Source organism: Anneissia japonica, unplaced genomic scaffold (genome assembly GCF_011630105.1).
Source record: "Anneissia japonica isolate Jap-2015-1 unplaced genomic scaffold, ASM1163010v1 scaffold169_len739621_cov184, whole genome shotgun sequence".
NCBI lineage: Eukaryota > Metazoa > Echinodermata > Crinoidea > Comatulida > Comatulidae > Anneissia > Anneissia japonica.
The window spans coordinates 428,774-446,529 of record NW_022688869.1 but is presented as its reverse complement, the minus strand read 5'-3'; the positions used below and the strand labels follow the sequence as shown (position 1 = coordinate 446,529).

The following is a 17,756-nucleotide window of genomic DNA, read 5'->3' as shown; positions in this document are numbered from 1 at the left end:
CCAGTGGACTTACAACTTGTTAGTGAGGGTGAAATGAAGTTCAGGTTGACTGGGCTTTGTCAAGGTAAATTATGAGAAAAATAATATTAAAAAAATTTAAGCTAAAATATCATTTTAATCTGTTGTATGTCTTAATCTGTTCATAATATGTCAGATTTTGCAAAGTGAAAACTCTCTTCCTTATGTCTAAACCTTTTCAAATCAAACATTCTGTATTTTTATCTGTCATTCTCATCAAAGAAATGTTTGAATAGATTTTGATAGTGTATGGTTTATTAGATAGTATAATACATACTCCAAGTGTTGAAATGTATGTATTATGCTATCCTATATTATTACAACATATCTGGTAAAAGACCTTGCATGTCTTCCCATCAAGTCTTTAAAGAAGTTGGAAAATGTTCTGATTTACATTGTCTGACCAACTATAATTAATAGACCAATTAGATGTCTGAATATAAAGTTGAAAAGTATTGTATATGTTCTTTAAAAATGACATTCATTTTTTTTCCTATTCCAGATCAAATTATTGAATCTAAGCAAAAAAATTGCAATTGTGAAAAATTACAAACTGAGGTAGGAGTCATTCAACAAATTAATACTAGCATCAGTGTGACCTTGTTTTTTATTTAGATATACAGTTAAACTTGCCTAAGTTGACTTTGTTAGCGCCCCTCAACTGATAGTCAAGGACCCCGCTTCACCTTCGCGCCCCCCCCCCCACCATATCAGCATCCCCATTTTAAGACTTCTAGATACACCACTGTCTGCAAGTCAAATTTTATCCAAGTCAAACAATTGTTAAATTTTGGGTTTGACTATAGGCAAGTTCAAATGTATGTTCTTGTTGCTATGTTCCAAGCCTTGCTACAATTTTATAAGTACGTCTGCGTCAGATATGCCCATACAACATTATTATCCAGTCCTGAGCGCATAGAGACCTTGTTTATTTGCGCTGTACAAATCCATCTATTATTATCATTAAATATTCTTTTCATTTCAGGGGTTGTCTTGCAACTATAGTTTAGAGGTAAGGACAGGTTCCACAAAATTGAATAAAAATCATAAAATTTGGCTTTTTTTTAAATCTTCAGGTTTTATTAGCAGAGATGTAACAAGTTGGTTAGGATGGCAGATCGCAGTGCCCTGTTAATTATTATATAAAATACGACTTCCAAAGCCTCATAGTGGGAGAACAGTAGCTTCTACTAAGCAGCTATCCAAGTTTAAACTAGAGCAGTCACTTTATATAGTGCATATCTCTGTCTTGTGACTGAAGACTTTCAATGACCTTGACAATTTAATTTTATTTTCTAGGAGCTTCGGCACCAGTGCTGTTGTAGTGGAAATCAAGAAAACGTTTATAAAAATTATACAATAGAATTTTCAAATGCTCCGAAGAGCAAAACATATGGATTTTTATTTGGAAATCAGCCATTTAGAGAAACATCTTTATCTGGACATTACCTGGCAAGTAATGGTTTTGGATTTGAAACTGAACCAAAAGAAGATAATTCTTTGTTCAAAAGTCAACCAGCAACTAATTCTGCTGTATTTGGAAATCATTCAGTTCAATACAGTCAGCCAGTGAGTGACAATCCTTTTTTTGGAAGTCAACCAGCCTCAGTAATTCAGACAGCAACTAATCCTACTACATTCAGAAGCCAACCAACAGAAGTTACTTCTTTATTCGGAAGCCAAACAACACAAAAAACATCTCTATTTGGAGGCAAACCATCACTTGGTGTAGGATGTGGTTCTTTGTTTGGAAGCCAAACACCAACTAATGCTTCTACATTTGGGAGCCAACCAGCCCAGGGTAAGTATTTATTTGGAAATCAACCACCAACTAATGCTCCTGCGTTTGGGAGCCAGCCAGCACAAGGTCACTCCCTTTTCACAAGTCAACCTGCAGCAGGTATTTCTCTTTTTGAGAATCAACAATCGACTGGTGCTGCTGCACTTCGGAAAGGCCAACCACCAGCTGTTCCCACATTTGTGAGCCAACCAGCTCAAGATATTCAACTACCAATTAATGCTCCTCAATTTGGGAACAAACCAGCACGAGGCAGGTCTCTCTTTGGACAACAAACTAATGCTGCTGCTACATTTGGAAGAAACTCATTTGGAAGTCCATCAGTAGCTAATGCATTTACATTTGGGAGTCAGCCAACACCAGAAATTTCTACATTTGGAAGCCAGAAAACACAAGGTGCATTATTGAGAAGCAAACCAGAATGTGGTGTTTCTCTGTCTGGAAGCCAAACACCAACTAATGTTTCTACATTTGGACGACAAGCAACTGAAGGTACTTTTCTAATTGAAAATCAACCAACAAACCAACCATTAACTAATATTGTTACATCAGAAAACCAACGAGTACAAGGTAATTCTCTTTTTGGATGTCAACCAGAAAGAGGCGGTTTTTCATTTGGAAGCCAACCATTAACTAATGTTTCTACAGTTGAGAGCCAACCAGCACCAGGTATGTCTTTGTTTGGAAATCGACCACCAACACTTGCTTTTGTGAGTCAACCAGTACGAAGTAGCTCTCTTTTTGGAAGTCAACCAGCTGCAGGTATTTCTCATTTTGAAAACCAACAACAGTCTAATTCTGTTACATTTGGAAAAAATTTATTTGGAAGTCAATCGTTAGTGAATGCGTTTGGATTTGAGAGTCAACCAGCACAAAATACATCTCTATCCGTATATCGAGCACCAGAAACTTCAACATTTGAAAGTCAACCTGTAGCAGGTACTCCTCTCTTCGGAAGTCGACAGCCAAATGTTACATTTGGAAGAGGTTCATTTTCATTTGGAAGTCAACCAACACCAAGTACCTCTGTATTCGGACATCAACTATCCAAAACATCAATGGTTGGAAGTCAACTAGCACCAGATAACTCTGTGTCTGGACATCAAATAACAAAGCTTTCTGCATTTAAACCAGATCCTTCTCTAATTCGAAACCAATTAGTAAGAGATGGTTCATTATTTGGAAGCCAGCCACCATCTGCTTCTGTTACATCTCAAAGTCAACTAGAACAAGGTCCTTGTGTTATTGGAAGCCAACCCGTAAGATGTGGTTCACTATTTGGAGGCCAAACATCATCTAATGTTCCTGAATTTAAAATCCAAACACCACAAGGCACGTCATTATTTGGAAATCAACCACCAACTAATGCTTCTACATTTGGGAGCCAACCAGCACAAGGTGGCTCTCTTTTCGAAAGCCAACCAGCAGCATGTACCTCTCTTTTCGAAAGCCAACCAGCAGCAGGTACCTCTCTTTTCAAAAATCAACAACTAACTAATGTTTCATTTGGAAACCAACCAGCACAAGATTCTTCTCTAATTGGTAACCAACCAGTAAGAGATGGTTCATTATTTGGAAGCCAGCCACCACCTGCTGCTGCTACTACATCACAAAGTCAACTAGAACAGGATACTTCAATTTTTGGAAGCCAACCAGTAAGAGATGGTTCACTATCTAATGTTCCTCAATTCAGGAGCCAAACAGCACAAGGTCACTCTCTTTTCGAAAGCCAGCCAGCAGCAGGTAGTTCTCTTTTTGAAAATCAACAACTGACTGATGTTTCATTTGGAAGTCAAAGAGTAGCTAATGCTTGTGGATTTGGGAGTCAACCAGCATCAAGCAACTCTGTATTTAAACATCAGTTAACAGAAACCTCTTCATTTGAAAGTCAACCAGCATCAAATACCTCTGCTGCTGGACTTCACCCACAGGGAACTTCTACATCTGCGTTTCAACCTACTGGGAACTCTGTATTTGGAAATATATTAAGACCAGCAATCTGTACATCTGGAGATCAATCAGCAACTTGTACCACAACTAGTACCTTAGCATTTGGAATTCAATCAGTAACTGGTGAATTTCCCATAGGAAGTCAAAAATCAAAGACTACAAGTACCTCAGCATTTGAAATTAAACCACCAACTGGTATCTCTGCATTTGGAACTCAACAGGCAACGCATACCTTTGGTTTTGGCAGTCGACCAGAGACAAATAATGTTGCGCTTAAAAGTCAACCAGCACCAGTCACAATTGCAGGATTCGCCGAAACCATAGAAGGCAAAAGTAGTAAACAGAAAGTAAGCACAGCAATTGGAGGATCTATCATTTCTGAGAAGGTGAAAGATGTATGTGGTGAACAGAAAAATACTTTTGGATTTGAATTCGGCAAGAAGGTAGAAGATGGAAGTGGTTTCCAGAAAACTAACATAACATTTGGAGGATTTGAACTTGCCAAGCAAATGGATGATGAAAGTAATGTACAGAAAAATAACCCAACAATTGGAGGAGGAGGACTTAAATTTTCTAAGAAAGTGAAGGATGGAAGTGGTGAACTGAAAACTAGCCCAACAATTGGAGGAGGATTCAAATTTTCCAAGAATGTGGAGGATGAAGGTGGTAAACAGGAAACTAGCCCAAAAATTGGAGGAGGATTTCAATTTTCCAAGAAAGTGGGGGATGTAAGTGGTGAAGAGAAAACTAATCCACCAATTGGAGGATTTAAATTAGGCAAGAAAATGGAGAGTGTAAGTGGTCAACAGAATACTAACCCACCAATTGAAGGGTTTAAATCTGCTATGAAAGACAAAGGTGGGGGTAATAAACAGGAAAAAACACAGCAATTGTAGGTTTCAGATTCTCAAGAAAGAAGGAAGATGGAAAGGTTCATGAAACAGTAACAGCAGTTGCTGGAATTGGAATTGCTGGAAAGGTGAAAGTGAACAAAAGGGAACAATTGTGGGGTGAAAATTTCCCTTTACGGTACAGAATGAGAAGACAATGTAATGGAAACCTGGTAGATGTACTTGGTAATCAGAATATAAAATCATCAATTGGAGTGAAAGATGGTAGTTAAAAGCATAAAGAATTCTTTATTGTGGGAAGATTGATCAGTGAACAGAAACGATTGAGGCTTACAATTAAAAGAGGTTATATCTGGATAATTTTTTATATTTTCTAGGATTTATATATCACACATATCTGCTCAAGGCACTATTTTTCCTGTTCATTTGATACGGAATCAATCATACGCAACATGCAAGTAGTATTCCTAGTTATGCGTGTAATCAGCACTACTAATTTCCTTTCAAATCATTAACCTGCTACCAGGTGCATACTCCTGGGTGAAGAGGCAAATGCAGATAAAATGTCTTGTGTGACAAGCATTGGACTCGAATCCCAGGCTTCTGTTATTGAAAGGATAACTGTTATAATCCGTAAATAGAATACCAAACAAGTTATGGGTCTATGCAAAAAACTATATAATCAATATTAATTATTCATCTGTTAATTGTAATTTTTAGTGGACATTAGGAATTTGAAGTTTTTGTTTGATTTATGAAGGTACAATGAATAGGAATAATTAGAGTTTCTACAATAATATTCACATAGAATAAATGAAATAAGAGAGATGAATGCGCTGCTACCACGCACTATTTTTCCTGTTCATTTGATACGGAATCAATCATACGCAACATGCAAGTAGTATTCCTAGTTATGCATGTAATCAGCACTACTAATTTCCTTTCAAATCATTCACCTGCTACCAGGTGCATACTCCTGGGTGAAGAGGCAAATGCAGATAAAATGTCTTGTGTGACAAGCATTGGACTCGAATCCCAGGCTTCTGTTATTGAAAGGATAACTGTTATAATCCGTAAATAGAATACCAAACAAGTTATGGGTCTATGCAAAAAACTATATAATCAATATTAATTATTCATCTGTTAATTGTAATTTTTAGTGGACATTAGGAATTTGAAGTTTTTGTTTGATTTATGAAGGTACAATAAATAGGAATAATTAGAGTTTCTACAATAATATTCACATAGAATCAATGAAATAAGAAAGATGAATGCGTTGCTACCACAGCATTTATTTGGTCCAACATACATTTAGAAAAATATATTAGAAAATTGTCTTTAGTACACTACAGATTTAAAGGTAAAAAATATAAAATTTCAAGACAACACAAAAACATTAAAAAGAACAACAAAGAATAATCATAATAAGAATACCAAAAACACTTGTACATTTAGAATATTAAATAACAATAGAAAATACAGGGAATAATTTAAAATTCATTTTAACTATCATTAAAAAAAATAAAAAAACTGTACACAGTACATATAAAAATATCAAATTACCAAAAACAATACAGGGAATAATTAAAATTCAATAAAGCTATCATTATAAAGAGAAATACGCTACACAAATTAAATATCAAAATTAAAAATAAATTACAGTTACCTAGACACCTGATTATTGAATAATTTAATAGATGTAGGAATAAATGATTTATTATATTGGCTGGTTCGGGTGTAATATGACCTAATACGAAGTAATGAGGGAAGAATTTGATATTCCTGAAATAGGGAATGGGTAGGTTGTGACCATGTTTGAAACAGCATTTTCAAATCTAGATTAGATCAGCTAATATTTATGTAAATGTTCAATGGCGGATTCAATGGGGGCTCAGCCTGTAACAGGGGTGGCGCCAGGATTTGCCTGACGGGGGCGCCGAGGTCCCTGACGGGGCATCGGCTGGTGTCTCTGACGAGGTGTCAGATTTCACCGACGAAAGCAAAGTGGGCGTGGTCGAGCCACCCCCGCACCCCGCTGGCGCCACCCCTGGCCTGTAATGAGCTAAAACTACAAAGGGAAGGTCATTTGTAAATCATTGATATTTATAGATTAGGAATGCATATGAAACATGCAATCTTTTGATTTAATACAACCAATAACCATTTCACATCTCTTGTAAAATTGCTTCAAATGTTTTAATATAGACCAATTTTTTTCACTATTGTAATATAGCAAAATTCATTTATATAGAATATAAAGAACATTTGGTTTATTTAGGACTATCTGTCATGCTGAGTGCTATTAAGTTCTATTATAAAGGTATATGAAGTTTTTATGTTTACGTGTGTCATTTGTATGTTACACATTATATTTTATGATTAAGCTCTGTCTAGATTAATCTGTTTTCTTCATCAGAAAACTGTTGTATGCCCATATATAGTCATGATGTGCCTATATATGGTCATGATGTGATGTCATCATGACCATATTTAGGCATTTCACATGTTTTTATCAAATAGAATTTGATAGTCTGGACAGAGCTGAATATATTAATAGCGGAAACATTTTAAAAAGAATAAAAAGAATAATATTTAATACAAACGTGTTTTTCAGATTGTCTGTTAATTATGATAAAAAAAAGATTCTTTATTCCAATTTTTTTTTTACTGTGGAATTATTCATTTTACGCTAAATTGCGCCCTCTATAATATATGTTATTGTAGTAAAGGGGATCGGAAGGTAGGATATGTATGGAAAATTTAAATAAATTTCTAATAATCTATAATAGCATAATAAATATAATGTAAAGAACAATTAAACAGTAAATTACGAGGCCGCAAACGTATAGCGTAATTACGTATTAATATATCTTGATGGTTATAAGTAGGCCTACTAGGCCTATGCCACGATATTTGTGTGTATTTTAGACACGGCACCAAATGGTGTGTGATACAATACTATTACTAATAGAGTTTCTGCTTTCTCGAGTAGTGATAGTACTACTTACAAAATGTATTCTTTTGTTTTATATTGAATGAAACTATATATCAGATTGTTCGGTAACTTATACCAGGAAAGCCTATATTACTGAAAAATTGTAAATGATTGTAATAGAAATTAATTGTAATTGAGAGGGCGCCCTACACTGCGTTATTTCCAGAGCCATAGATAGAATTGAAAGAGTTGCGACTTGAGAATTTAGAAGCCATTCCGTGTCCAACGCGATGGATGTGCGTTCCTCTGTAGGCCTATAGGCCCAATATTGTATAATACAATTAGTGGCCTCCTGTACTTTAATTTTTATTTTATGATTTCACTACTTTATATCCAATTTCATATTATATATAGGCCTACTGTATAAATAATTTAAAATGTTTAAGCAGTTCTTCAAGCATTCTTAGGCAATAAATAGTTATCAATTAGGTAATAACACAAATTAACATTGAAAATACGGTGTAATGTACTTAACTCATATACTTTGCATGTGTTCATCGGGAAGATTTGGACACACAAATGGATGGTATATAGGCCTACCACGTGACTTTCGCAATCCCGAGGAGCGGAATGTCGCAATATATGGCTCTGTGTTATTACAGAATTTTGCACGCAGAAATCTCGGAGAACGCTGTCTTTATTATAAGATCTTGGGTGTTCGTTTATTTTTGTATTGGCAACGTTTGTAACTTTTGTAGATCTATCTTGATCTCAAGTAAGAGTAGGAATATTACCCAATAAAAAAATATATTTTAATCTATATTTGGTTTATGATTATTTGTGCGTTAACTGTTGTCTACTACTGTACTTATAATGCCAGATCTGTTATGCGATGCGAGTTTTAGGAACGTCGAGTGTGTTTACTTCTGTTTATTTAGGGCTAAGTTATATAGGCCTATTATTTATTTATTACATATTCGGCTCAAATATTACAAATTCGGAAATGGCCAGCGGCAGTGGCGGCGTTACGTATTTTCTACATTAATACTCAAAAATCGATCAAACATCCGTCCTCTTTGGAACATTTGTCTCAAATTGTCATATTTTTGGGGAATTTCGACCTGGACCACTTTACAAAGATTTTGAGCGACGACCAACCACGCCCACGTTGTTCTCGTCGGGGACATCGTCCTCCTACCCCGTCGGGCAGATCCTGGCACCGCCCCTGTCAGAGGGGTGCCAACAGGACACCGTGGACTGAACAGCCCAACAGGATGTGTGTAGCCTATTTTGAATAATTACAAAATTGAAGAATTTTAATGCAATGGGCTATACAGGATGAGTTACCATAAAAACAAATTGCATGCAGCAGAAGTCAAAAGAGAAGAATGATAGCCAAGAATAAGAATGAAAAAGAAGAAAAACAAAAAATCACTTGCAAGTAGGCCTAGTTAAAAAAAATCACCTTTAGCACGCCTCAACTTATCATCGAGGCCCCCCTCCCAATTTCACCTTCGCACTCCCCTATCTTTGCAATATTGGTATAGTATTAAGGCACGTTATATCGAACACACAAGTGGCCAATGCTATTTATGCTTAGGATGTTTTCTCTGAAATTGATAACAAAGTGTACCTCCCGGTCTTCTCGACTTCCAACTTGATTTATAATTCTATTCAAAAATTAAATAATTTCTACTGAACTTATTCGTGACAATATAAGAGTCACCTGGATGACTTGAATGACAACAATCGTAAACGTAATTTCATGTTCATTATCAGCAACATCACAACACAGGGGCCCCAATTCTCCCGGAGGTCGCGGGAGTCTAGTCTCCCGGAAATCAGGAACACAAAACTTTCGCGGGGGCATGTTGTCTCATGGGCCCAACTTTCGTCCCCCTCTTTTGCGCTCACCCCCCTTTTGGACATCTCTGGATCCGCCCCTGAGAATCTCCGGAAAAATAACCAATCTTCCGCAAATTCATAATAATTGCATGTTTTTACTAATTTCAGTTTTCTCTCAGAAGTCAGTGCCAATTTGTATTAACATGCGCAGCAAAATAAAATTAAATAAGGGCCTATAAGAATGTTGATCCCCAAAAGATTTACTGTGTGGGACCCCTGCAATGCACTACAGTATAACAAAATAATATGCCTATTTAAACTTTATCCTCCAGTTCTATATATATATATAGGCCTATATCACTTCATTGTCCCATTTTACTTGAAGAAATTGTTTTTCTTTGCAGCAGCTTGGTTAACAAGTTAGCATTGGGTCTACATAAAAAATTACAAGACAAAAACAAACTTCGCAATGACAAAAACCTCCCCAACAATAAAGGCCGCCTGCGGAGTTACCGTATTCGAAAATGGTAATGAGTTAAAAACGGGGTATTTTAAAAGTCGGAATGAAACTGGTGGGAATCGAACCCACTGACCCTCACGTGTGACATAACTAGCCTAGTGGTGTCATAGCCACTAAACCACGTAAGCTAGTGCTTGCATTGTAGGCCTAGTAGGTCTGCTTCTGATTCTCAAGAAAACAGATTCTTTATGTCAGTTTTCCCTATCCTACTTAAATTACTCAATTTTAATTTCTCACAATAGGGAGGAAATATTTTTTCCACATTTTTCAAATAAAGGTAAAAATTATTACAAAACATGAGGTCACGCCTAGTTGACATGATATTTAATTAGGCGACCAGAATTAATTATCATTGAGGATGGAACCACCTGAGTTCACTATTTTATTAATTACAATACGCTACCGTTTATCTCGAGCCTAAATCCGCTATATTTTTTTGATAAATTAGGGTTACTATATTCTGATTTCCATTAACAGTCTGTATTTGATTATAAAACTATAGCAACATGTGTGAAAGAAGAGGCAAACAATTATTATAGGTAACGTTGACCTTCTCTGACCGGGGTGGGGCCATTAGGCCAACCGCCCGGATGAAAGAACACGAGAGGGTGTGGTATAATGGGCAAATATGGCGCAGTCAATGGAAGATGTTGAGGATCTGCCGATCACGAACGAGAAGGCATTAGTTGGCCAGAAGATTACTCGTAACAAGTACTGTGATTACACGGAATGTACAGAAAACGGTAAGTTTTCTTTGCAAAGTATGGCTTTTTAATGAGTTTTTAAAGGCATGTTTCGGTCCAAAACGTCTCTCTACGTATTGTTTACATTCGGTAGTTGTCAAAATGGGTTAGGCTACGCAACGCCGAGAAGAATGGCCGCACCCGGTACACAAGCCGCACCCCTGACCACCGCCCTCGTCCGTGATGTGCGTTTCCAAGCTTCCGGCCTAGGCTAGCTTTACGATTAATGCCTGTGTTTAATTATAAGTTTAAGTTGTTTTCCTAAGTGGTGAATAGTAACATATTGAATTGAGACTTAAAATCATAACAAACAGTCACATTCTCAGACTGAATTTGTTTGCAGAGATAGTCTTTGTTTATATTTTTGTAGCCTGCTGCTGGAAGCTACGGCGGAGTTTGAATGGCGGAGACCATGTATCGCGTCGGACGCTATTGTTTCTTTATTATTAGGCTCTTGTCTTTTTTTTACATACATGTACAGCATATATTACATCATATTTAAACTATCTATCTCAAGAATTTATGTTAAGGAAAATAATATGAAATACACTGAGCAAAGAGGTGCTAATTAACTCAGCCCTGAGTTAGGCTAGCCTAGCCCCCTAGGCCTAGCTGATTTTTAAAAATGTAAATCTACTGTACTGACAATGGTATATTGGTACAGCCATTGCATAAGCTAGAGTCAGACAAGTTTGATAAGCATGTCCTGTCTAGACATAGTAGAGGCCCATGTAACACCAGATAATATTTTTACAAAATCAAAGCTGGTGTATTTTTTTTTCGCACTATACTGTTGATATAATTTTAAAAATAAAAGCTCATAAAATCCACCACTAGACTTAATACCCCAATTAGTAATTTTGTATAGAAACATTTATTTACACGGCAGGCCTTATATTCGTTTTAAAGTTACAAAAAAAGGCAAATAATAAATTTTGTTGTCATCATGGTTTGCTTAATTTAACCTTTATTTTATGTAAATTTTGTTAAATTTATAATTGATAACTTAACATATAGGCCTAAAATACTTGACTATTTAAAATTCATTTGAATACAATATAAAATAACAATTACATACAATTTTTAAAAAAAGGCCAAAAAAGAAAATTACCAGTTTAAATGAAGAATGGATGCATCGATGACCATAACACAAACAAATGTTTATTTAAATCCAATTTCCAATTTATTTGGGGATCGAACCCACAACCTCTAGATATATAAACTGGCGCCATAACACTAGACTACCAAGTTTGCACTTAGTGACTAAGTCCGATTCTCAAGTAGTGGCGGGTACTGCAATGCTATTTCGATATTAGGGCAAAACATCACTTCGACGCAAACTCACATCGAAATAAAAATATCATTTAAGAGCAACTTTGGCATTGACCCTAAAATAAAAAAGGCCACAATGGTTAACAATTATGTTAAAATATCTTGTTTGCCGTGAGTTCCGGTTTTTTTTTTCATTTTATTTTTATACATTATTTTGCAAACTTTAATTAATTAAAAATTGTCAGAGGAGGGCGTAATAAAAATAAATTTTGTTCATTAGCAAATGGTTTTGTCAAAAACATCTTGATGGAGGAGAAAATGACATTTTATTGTTGAATGAAAACAGTGTAGAAATGGGATGGTTAAATGCTTTCAGTTTATATAATTAGGAAGAAATATGTGTACAGTATCTTATTTTTGGAGATATCAAGGCAGCGGCGGGTATAAAAATATTATGGAAAACTTTAATTTTTTCTGAAATAAATGTACATTTTTTTGTGGTGGCAGGTCCCCTAATTAGCTAAAAATAAATAGTTATTTTTATTCGAAATCATCATTATTGGCAGGCAGCATGTTCACAAAACAAGGTATAAAAAGTTTTTGCCTTAGGCAGTTTTTCTCACTAACTTGTCCTCTCTTATACAGTACATATAACGATGCCAAAACAACATAATTTATGTTTAATAGGCCTATAAATTTGCACACTTTTTCTGTTGATGTCGGATATACAGTATCTTTCTCAGGACAAGTAGGCAAAATAAAGTATTTAACTATTTTCTGTAGTTTCCTCATAAATATTCATATTGCTATGCTACATTGGGCCCTAAAAATTATAATAGTAGGCACTGAAAATAGAACTTTAAATTAAATTTCATCAAATATATTACTGCAAATTGTGGACAACCAAAATTGGGCATAGAAAAAAATGTGAAGCCCCAAAAAAATCGCAGAACTTTAAAAATATAATCATAATATTTTGTGCCCCTAATTACTCTAATTTTAAACCCCTGGATTGTTTTTTGAAGAGGGAAGGGTTCCTTGTAATGTGATTGGGCACCTTCTCTGTTTCTGGCCATTTGTTTGATAGAGCACTTGGTACAAATAGCATATCAAGTAGTCTGTATATAGCAGAGTATACCAAGTAGTGTAAAATAAATTTGCATAACGGGTGTGGCACTGTCTGTCGCAACTATTTTGACTCGGTTCAGTGACTGAAGTGAATATACATAATATTCGATTTGATCCACAGTACACATAATACAATGTATACTTTTGTGCTGCTATTCTACTTTATTGTAATCTTGTAATCCTTCTGTTGAACTTTGTATTGGCTATGTTTTTTTTCTCTACAAATACTTTATGTCAGGGACAAAAAGCCCAGGAGTGGCTATTAGTTCCTTTAAATGATGCAGGATCGTAACTCATAGCAATACTGTAGGTGTGTTTTTATTTCTTTTAAAGAATTGATTTTCTTCTTTTTAAGGCCCTGTTTAGACATATTTTATTTTGTATGCCCGTAGTCATAATGTGCCTACTGTAGCTCATGATTAGATATCATCATGACCATATTTAGGCGTGTCACATGTTTTTTCAAATGAAATTTTGATAGTCTGGACAGGGGCTTCAGATTATAATTAAGTGTGTTATAAAAATTACTAAATTATCAAATGATTGGTAATATAGGCCTATATTACCTATCAAAGCATACCATCCAATGGCCATGAAACCTGGACACTGTCTGAAGCTGGGTACTCACTGGGTCGTACGACATATCCAATTGTAGGTGGTCGTCTGAACGGATTGAATTAAAAACAATCAGTTGCGTGCATGTCGTCGCGTTGTGTTCTTTATAGTGTTGGCTGACGACCGCTGGACGCAGTGACAATCCGGCTTTAAGAAAACGAAAACTCCAAACAACACAAAGAAGTATGAGAAAATGATGACCGGTTAGTAAAGATAAAGTTAGAGCAAAGATTGGTTAGAGCAAACAAGCGTAAACAACATATTAGTCTTTGCAAAAAGAAGCCAATGGAGATGGGCTAGACATCAAGGAGGAAGGACGATAGATGGAGCCAATTAACAACTGAATGGCAAACACTTTACGGTGAAAGAAAAAGGAGAAGATGAAAACCAAGGTGGCGAGATGAGCTGGTATAGTCAATAGGGTTAATAGCATGGGCACAAGCAGAGACACACAAATGGCAGGATTTGGGAGAGGGGTCATTTTGGCTCAAATCAGCCAGAAGTTTAAAAGTTCCCATGCGACTCCTTGGATTTTTCTTCTAAATAAATACCTTGATATGTCAAAAAAAAAGAATCCAAAATTTCAGCTCCAATATCTAAGCGGTTATGACCTTTTGAAATTTAGGTACCACGCCCCCTTTTTCATGCCAGAAATATAACATTCTAATATGCTACCCAAATTTGAATGGTATTTCTTGAAAAGGGGGCAAAATTTCAGTCTATATAGCAATTTTCAACATTTTTTCTTCGTTATTTCTAGAGATATAGCTTCGTAAAAAACATACATAGTTAAAAGAGCCATTTGCGGCATGAAAAAGGGAGCATGGTACCTAAATTTCAAAATGTTGTAACTTAAATACCGCTTGGAAATTGAAGCTGAAATTTTGGATTTGGAGGTATTTTTAGATTTTTTTCCCCGGAAAATCCAAGGGGGCAACATGGGCATGGCGGTTGATTTGAGCCGGAATAACCCAGAGGCCTTTGCCCAGCAATGGGATGCAAACAGGCTATAGATAAGGATGATGATGATTACTAATATTAATATAATAACTCTTTCAGAATATTGTAATTAGGCCAAGTGCACTGATTGGTTTTTTTTTAAAGTTACTGTCAGTTGTTTGACAATAAAATTAATCTATTTTATAATGAAACTCTAAAAAAGCACATGTAATGTGCTCCAACTCAAAAAAAAAGAGAAAATAATTAATTAATTTTTAAAACTTACTGTTTTTATTAAACAGATCAAGACTACAGTGCCTGTGATACATGCAGAAAAACATTCTGGTGAGTGAATATTAATAATTATAATTTTTATTAAAATATTAATAATTGTTAAATCACTGCTTCCACCTTCAGAGTATAAATGGAACAAGAGAGCCAACTACGGTCACTGAGAGTGTAAAAAAAAAATGATACGCAATACGCAGCAAGTGTGGGATGCCCTCTGTCGTTTGTATTTTCTTTATTACCCAGTACTGCACTGCGCACGATGATCTGACCATAAAGGAAAATAATGAAATCTACCACTCTCTATGAGAGTATTGTATAGTGGAAAACACACAAACTGTGTGAGATGCAGTACTTGGTAATGAAGATCATACAAACGACAGCAGCCGTCCTACACTAGGAGTGATGTATTCACAAATAGGAGTACAGTATGCTCTCTTGTGATACTCTTTGCCGCCATGTACCGTAATTCTTTTGGTTGGTACAGTAAATATGTACTGCTGGCTCAATGATGCTGATTTGTCTTTTAGGATCTACTACCAAGCAGACTCAATACACCTGACTTTATTTGCTGGTACTCATCAAACATGACAGATACTTATCATCAGTATTATCATTGTTTATCGTTGTCAATCAATTATAATCTTCATACTCGCCTACTGTAATATTGTCATCGTATCATTAGCGTACATCAGTAGTCATCATAATCTTCATCCTCATCACCAGCATCACAATCATTATCATCATCGTCATCTTCTTCAACATCACAATCATCATCTTCACCAGTACCATCAATCCACAGTACAGTATTTAATACCCATCTTGAAGTGGTCGATTCAGAGATGCCTCACTTCATCCAACCTCTCCGCAATTGAAATTACAATTTGCTTTCAATTTATTTCAATTTATTCAAAAAAACCTCCGGAAAAGTAAAATAGTACAACAAAACAATTTTGTTAACAATCATGGACAATTTCAGTACAAAAACCAGAACAAGTGAGAAAAAAAAACCAAGAAAAAAATTCTTAAAATACAAAATTCAATTAAATCAATAAAAGAACAAAACACCACTTTGACAGGTACAAGCAAAACAACAGACCAAGTAAATACTCAACAACCAAAGAGGAAATCTTTACTTGCACTTCAATTTCAGTATATTAAAATATTAGGCCTACTGATGAACTGCAGTGGTACTGTACCGTACTATCTGAATTCTCTTTATAAAAATGAAAATGTGAAGATTATTGAAGAATCAATATTGTTTTCAATCTACTATTTTTGCTATATTACTTGGTGTTAATTATAAGTTCATTCATGTGATAGTTTTCAATCTATAGTTTTTTGCTATAATATTACTTGGAGTTGAATATACTGCAAGTTCATTCATTTGATTGTGAAGTTTCCAACCAGGAAATATTTGATGGTATTGTCAAAAAAAAAAACAAAAACGTTCTGGTAAATTATTAATTCATTCATAGAGTTAAAAAATGTTGTAAAATAATCATTTTTGAGCATGTTGAATCCAGGCCAGAGTTCACTTCGGGTAAAGGAGGTCGTTGATTTGCCCTTTCCATAGCAAAAAGCAAGCAAACCTTTCTGTCGATTGGTTTAAGACTGAAGAATAAATGTTCTTTTCATAATTAAGTTACTGTATATTGCAGCTTATGGCCAGGCCTAGAATAATGCACCATTTGATGCGATCTGTATCTCGCGGAAGCCATTTAGGGAATTGGATTGTTTTCGTATTCTGCGATTCTAGATTCTGAAAGCGCAACTGTTTGGCTTCAATTGAGGGGTGATTTTGATTTTTCAGACAGAATTATTGCTTTTTAGTTGTAGAAAATAGGCTTAGCATTTGATAGGCTTATGTTCATTTTTGATTCGGACATAGACAGCGAGTTTTGTTTCATTTTTTTAATATTTCCAAAATCAATCAAAACTATCAGCAGTGCTGTACAGGGCATGATGGGGAAGTAGAATGATAATAGATATGTGCGCTATCCGATTCATTGGTTGATATTCATGTATTCATTCATAAATATATACTGTATATATATATATATATATTCATTCAATTTCATGTATTCATAATTCATAATCATGTATTCATCATTTCATGTTTCAAATACAGTCTTCATATTCATATCTTTGCATGTGTATTCATATCATCTAATATCTTCATAAATAATCTAATTCAATGTATAGTGCTATTACATGCGCAGAATAGCATTGAACTCCTCTGACCTATGGTGACCCTATCATCATTTTGCCTTTGTGTTCCTTTGAATCAGCCATGCATACCTGGTAAAGTGTAGTTAGTAAACACCTTACACCACACCTTGTCACACTTGACGGCACCTTTCATCATTTTTTTAAGGCCCTGTCCTGGTTTCGTCATGTTTCATTGGGTTTTGAGAAAAACATTTTTTAACAATTTAACAAAGATTGCAAATAGAAATTCAACACATTGATTGTCAAGCCTTTTTCCTAGTTTCACCAAGGCATAAAGGGAGCCACCATAGTAGAAATCATTGCCATCAACTGTTATGAAACGCAAACAAACACACACTATCTATTTTGACATCATCCAAATTTTGCGCTTAACCCCCAGGGTGAGAGTTCACGTTCTCGCAGCCACTGCCAGTGAGATTGCATGCAATACAATGCTGGTATGTTTAGACAGGTGTGGACATGAACTCACGTCCTCATTGGGGATCTGAATGGACCCAGTCGGATGTGAACGCGCATCACCAGCAGCAAACGTTTTAAAATGCAAACAATTTTAAAAATGTAAGATTTGGAGTAGAACAATAATGTGAAATCCAATTAGAATTGGGAAATGGATTGAGACTGG

General features: G+C 35.4%; 2 protein-coding genes across 4 annotated transcripts in view; both read left to right on the top strand.

Moving 5' to 3' along the window:
• Position 1: 1 nt before the first annotated feature.
• LOC117123937 (nuclear pore complex protein Nup98-Nup96-like) lies at positions 2-5,453 on the top strand. Of its 2 annotated transcripts, XM_033270043.1 has the most exons (5): positions 2-64; positions 521-576; positions 1,004-1,030; positions 1,318-3,873; positions 3,946-5,453. In XM_033270043.1, exons 1-5 carry the CDS (start codon positions 34-36, stop codon positions 4,660-4,662), a joined length of 3,387 nt encoding a protein of 1,128 aa, XP_033125934.1. In that variant the 5' UTR covers positions 2-33; the 3' UTR covers positions 4,663-5,453. The 2 variants fall into 2 exon arrangements, with proteins under 2 accessions (XP_033125934.1, XP_033125927.1); XM_033270036.1 differs by having other exon boundaries at positions 1,318-5,453.
• Positions 5,454-10,317: 4,864 nt separating this feature from the next.
• Positions 10,318-17,756, top strand: part of LOC117123909 (Krueppel-like factor 12) — a 63,220-nt gene continuing 55,781 nt past the window's right edge. The window contains exons 1-2 of one of the 2 annotated variants that reach the window (XM_033270006.1): positions 10,318-10,660; positions 14,917-14,959. In XM_033270006.1, coding sequence (XP_033125897.1) covers positions 10,546-10,660; positions 14,917-14,959 — 158 coding nt within the window. In that variant the 5' untranslated portion in view covers positions 10,318-10,545. The remainder of the gene's footprint in view (positions 10,661-14,916; positions 14,960-17,756) is intronic. The other variant, XM_033269980.1, reaches the window with a different exon arrangement.